The 5,267-nt window shown below is 40.0% G+C and overlaps 1 protein-coding gene across 1 annotated transcript; it reads left to right on the forward strand.

Moving 5' to 3' along the window:
- Window positions 1-3,260: 3,260 nt before the first annotated feature.
- Window positions 3,261-3,416, forward strand: LOC103797166 (androgen-induced gene 1 protein-like; the record flags this gene model as incomplete). The annotated part of the gene is made up of 1 exon (XM_009069365.1): window positions 3,261-3,416. A coding segment is annotated over one exon (156 nt), but the record flags the coding sequence as incomplete, so codon positions are not given.
- Between the last annotated feature and the right edge of the window lie 1,851 nt (window positions 3,417-5,267).

The following is a 5,267-nucleotide window of genomic DNA, read 5'->3' on the forward strand; positions in this document are numbered from 1 at the left end:
TCATTACATTAGCACAGTTCAAAGGTACTATCAAGTATAGTGGCAGTGGCCCTTCTGGACTTCAGTAGAGAAAATAGGCTCAACAGTAAGTTAGTTTTTTGTATCTGTTCAGTTATTTTCTTGGGTTTCCATAGTCTGCTTACAAGTTTCTGCTTCTATCACTGCTACTTGGTATAAGAAAGGTGTGTCTGGTTTCTGTCAAATTTGTCATTTTCTAAATCACTGTTTTCCTTCAAGCTCTAGTTAGAGGCAAAATTGGAAGGTATTTCCTCTGAAATGGTGTTATTGCTTACATTTCCAAGGCAAAAAAGAGTCAACTGTTTGTTTAACAGCTTGAGGATGTTTCATGTATAGATTCACCACCTGCAGATTTTCAAAATGAGGTCCTTGTTTTGCAAATGTGATCCAAATCTGAGGTAACACCAGGATACCTTGGAGAATATTGTTTAGAGGAAGCTTCTGCTCCCTTGCTGTGAACTTTTCATATCTGTTAGGCAGCATTCACACTGAGGATCATGGACTCCAAAAATTTGTATCATCCCATAAACCACCAGTACCTGCATGTTACTCTTTATGCCAGACCCACAAAGGATGTAAATCATTACTGACCCTGCCTGTTCAGTTTATGCTGCTGAGACTCATGCAGCTCTGGAGGTCCTTACTCTGATCCTCAATGTTGATAGGTGTCAGAAGAGTTTTCTTGCACATTCTAGAAAGGAAAGGAAGTATTAGAGTGAATGTATGTACATTATTTGTATGAATAAGCAGAAGCTGTTCCTCCCTGAACACTATATGATTTTTTTTTCATTGGCTCTAAATGTTCTCAATTAAGATATCATTTTCTCTTTCTTATATGGATTTTTGTCAATCTTTTTGTAGAATACTTTGTTTCATACCTACTCTCTGAAATCTTTGGGTACTTTCTTTCCCTTTAGGAGTTTTCAGTTATTCCCGGTGATATCGTTATATTTTCCCTTGAAGCTCTGTGTTCATAACAGGATAATGTGGAGAGAAGCTGTTCAGTTTGTGATTGATTAGTGGATGTACAATTTCAATTCCCTTGGAAAGTGGGTGTGTGATTGTTTGAGTCTGTGTTTCTTTGGAGAGGGACCATTTCAGGGAATTGTAGTTAGAGCTGCAAACAATCCATTAGTCACTCATCCAAGCCCTGCCAGCATAATACTGTTCCCTGCAGTACATTACTGAGTGTTTTGTCCAATATTGGTTTGAGTGACTCAAGCCATGAGGCTTCCACCACTTCCTCTGAGAAACTATTTCATGGTCTGACAGAGCTCACTCTTAGGAAATATTTCCTGGTGCTCAGCCTAAACTTTTTAACACTCAGATTGATCTCATTACTGTTAGGTATAATTTTTTCCCAGTTCTGTCTTCTTTGGTATTCACACTCTTGAGTGCATAGTAGATGGTATCATATCTCCTCATAAGTCAAGCAAATGCATAATTAGTTATTCTATTTCTGCTCTCCAAATAGGCCATCTGTTTGGTGGAAAACAGGGCTGAGTATTGGAAGATATTTTTTCTACTAAGTGCTTGTTTCAAACAAATAGTATGAAAAAGTGCATTACAAGTTCATGTACTTATGTAGCTCTAAGAAGCCCCAACTTATATTTAAAAGGTTTTTCAGAAATTCTGTAGAAGATGGTATCTTTTCCAGACGGTCATCTGAAATAGTAATACCTTTTTTCTAGCACAATACACAGCTCTAGCACTGGTAGTCTGTCACATTTCACGGCTTCAGGGAATGTTTTGTAATGTGGCTTCATCTATTTATCAAGCAAATTATGTGTAGCTACAGCCTGGAGAGGAGAGAGCAACGGCAGCAGAATTGCAAGCAGATCCAGGGGCCATTTGAACGTCTGTCGTTCACAGCTTTACAGCCAGAGTTTACAAGTATTTGGGTCATATAAGGATTGTTGAGGAAGGAAATGTACTTTAATCCATCCAATCATTACACTTCTCTGGATTTCTTTCTAGTAGCCAACATCTGTTTGGTATTTCTTTCCTTCCATCCTTCCTTCCTGCCTGCCTTATTATAGTGTAAATTCTGCAAAGATGTATGCACATAATAACTTGTATTTTGCAAAATCTGGGTATGTGCTATTCTTATTTCTTATGGATGTTCTGCTGCTTGATAAGACTTCCAGTCAGGGGAACACTTGGATTTACAAGTAAGACTTCTAAACTAGTACTCCATGCTTGCTTTGAAAAACATGGAATATGTATTTTAAGCATATGTTTATGTTTTTTGATGAATCACTGTGTAATCTGGGGGCCAAGCCCATGTTTTGTTACATTTTTACCTGAGATTACCTGATGCTGTGGGTTTGTGACCTGGGCTTCAGCTTGGGGAGTCAACAAGCTGCATGCACTTCCTCTGAACTGTACTAGAAAGGATGTGTGAGTCCTCAGGCAAGAGCATTCCTGAGCTAACTTACTACAATTTTATTAAGCTAATTAAGGAAGAAAAATGCAGTGATCAAAACGAAGACCAAGTCAAGTTTGAACAAAGTCAGTGGGTTCAGGTGATTAAACTAACAATGTCATGTAACAGATAATCTTATGGTATTGCACACAAGTGCGTAAATGCAAAGAAAAGGAAAAGATGACAGTCTGCCATCAGGAAAAGAAACTGAATCACTCCTGCAGCCTTCTCGTTCTGTTATTCAGTACCTGAGATGAGGTAGAGAGAGACTTGCTGAAGCCCAGGCCGTGTGCTGTGTCTGTTGGGAAGTCTCAGCCACCTCCTTCGCCTCAGGGTGGAGTCTGGGGCAGGCAGTGTCTCCAAGGGAGACCTCCTGGCACAGGGGAAAGAAACGCTCATCTCTTTTCATTCCTTGATTTTTACAGGAGCATTCCTCACTTTTTCCGACTCACAGCAAACACTATGGCTTTGGGGATGAGTTGTACGGAGTGACGCAGGAAGGGGTGGCTGCAGTTCAGTCCCTGGCGGGTGGCACGTGTCTGAGGCGAGGGTGGGAAGTCCCACCTCTGGGACAGTCCTTTGCACTCACATCAATTCCCTCCATAGATGGGGAGCAACATGGATGCAGAACTTTGAGTCTAAGAAGCACATGTGGCTTTTATGTGAATAAATTCTACCTATATTTAAGGGACTGATGTGTTCCCACTCCCCATGTCAATTCTGTGGCAATATTCCTCAAGCATACCTGTGTCCAACCTGCTCTCTGCCAATGATCTGGTCTTCCCTGTGTTCAAGAATGTGTTTTCCTTCCATGCAGGTTATCCAGGCTGTCTTCTTTGGGATTTGTGTCTTGACCGACCTATCCAGTCTTCTCACTAAAGGAAATGACAGTCAAGAGCAAGAGAGGCAGCTGAAAAAACTCATTTCGCTCCGTGACTGGGTGATGGCTGTTCTAGCTTTCCCTGTTGGAGTGGTAAGTATGGTGTTAATCTATGCATGTCTCTGCAAACTGGGTGAGTTGTGTTACTGTTTTGTGCCTGAAAGGCTTCCCCACCTTTATGCAAAGGACTATGCAGAAAGGGAAAAATGGTAGAGATGATTTTACCACTCTCTTGTTTTTCACAGGTGTAAGGGAGCACAATATACAGTGTGTTGCTGAAATAATTTTTGGCTCTTTAAAAAAAATTTATGTTATAATAGGAAATCAATTGTACAAGTACTTTCAAATATGAATTGTAGCAGCAGCATCTTGAGACTCAATTTGGACATTTTCTGCACCACACCTCATTGACAAGAGTTGTGAAAGCACTGACTGTGGCATGTTTTATGCTGTAGCAACCTGATGGGAGTTTGGGCTGTAAGCCATTTTGACATGGGCAAGAAGGGAAGCAGAAGTCCAGGTTGCTCCCTGTTAATCCCATGGGGGATTCAAAGCTGAAAGAATTGGGCTAGGAAAAATGGATTTGTCAGTAATGTAAAAAAAGCACAAAGAAGGTATGTAAAAATATGGGGTTTACACTTCTTTTTCAAAAGAAAATTATTCTTTGCATTGAGTCCTGTTCCACTAGGACACTGCACATCACTTTCAGTAGCAAGAGGTGCTGAACGTCTTTGCATGTCTCATACCACACACTGAAAGCAGATGAAAATGCAGAATTTCACTTGGTTTTTGCATGGAAGTGTAATCTATGTCAGTCTGGTTCTAAGTTTAGGTCACATTACAAAAATGTATGAACATTTCATTAAAAGTATTGCTTTTATTGTCATTTAGGATCAAACTTCAATTCTCTTTTCTTTTTAATTTCAGCGTACAGTAGTTCAAAACAAATTCACTGGAAGCAAATTTTTTGTCATGGTAGGACTATTAGAAAGCTGTACGAGGTCTTTAAAGTTGTGCCGTTTCACAAAATCTGATCATTTATTGTCGTTAACACCAGTTACCAATCTGTCATTCATAACTTCATATATTCAGAGATGGGCCATTAAAATTTGATTTCACTCTTTATATGGAATTTCACAATACATGAAGAAATACTGAGTGCTTTTGCAAAGTTACAAAAGGTAAAGCACATATGAAACACTGCAGGTACTTCTTTCCTGAAAACCCAGCTCGTAGCCTTCCCTTACTGTGCTTGCTGCCTTTTGGGAGCTGCCACAGTTCATGCTGAGCTAGCAGACTGCAGTTTTCCAGCCGTGGTGGAAGAAAATGGGTCAACTGATAGAGTTATTAGCAAAATATGTGCATAAACAAATTTGCAAATATGTATTTTATGGGTGCAAAGATTTATATGTTACATTTGTATTTTACAGGAGATTGGGAGTTAGAAATAGTTGTGATTGACAACAGATGTTTTTCTCTGCTATGCTGATAGTAGAAGTGAAAAAGGAGAACAACATCACATTATTTGTCTTTATTTAAGTATTTTAAGTGCCTTTTTCACTCTAGATGTGTATGCCTTCACATATATCAAAGCACAGCCTCCTTGGCTCTCTCATGCCAGGATTCAGGGACTCTTTCCTGACACTGTGTTAGCTCCATGATGTTGTCTGTGTGCTCCCCCACTGATGCAGTGTTCCTGACCTTGAAACTTTTCAAGATCTTGAAGAATTTCAGCTTCACTTTGCCCAGGCAATTCTGCACATTTCTTTTGGATGCTGTTTCTCTTGCCACCAGTAGACGAGGAACCCCAGCTAGCCATTGCCTGCACTGAAGGGATTGTTGCAACATTTACAAGTTAGCAGTTCCCGGGAGATGTGTTGCGTACCTGGAGAGAGCTATTTTCCCAGAGGTTTCATACAAGAACAGCTTCGGTCTTAAACAAAC

Source organism: Acanthisitta chloris, unplaced genomic scaffold (assembly GCF_000695815.1).
Source record: "Acanthisitta chloris isolate BGI_N310 unplaced genomic scaffold, ASM69581v1 scaffold35230, whole genome shotgun sequence".
Classification (NCBI taxonomy): Eukaryota; Metazoa; Chordata; class Aves; order Passeriformes; family Acanthisittidae; genus Acanthisitta; species Acanthisitta chloris.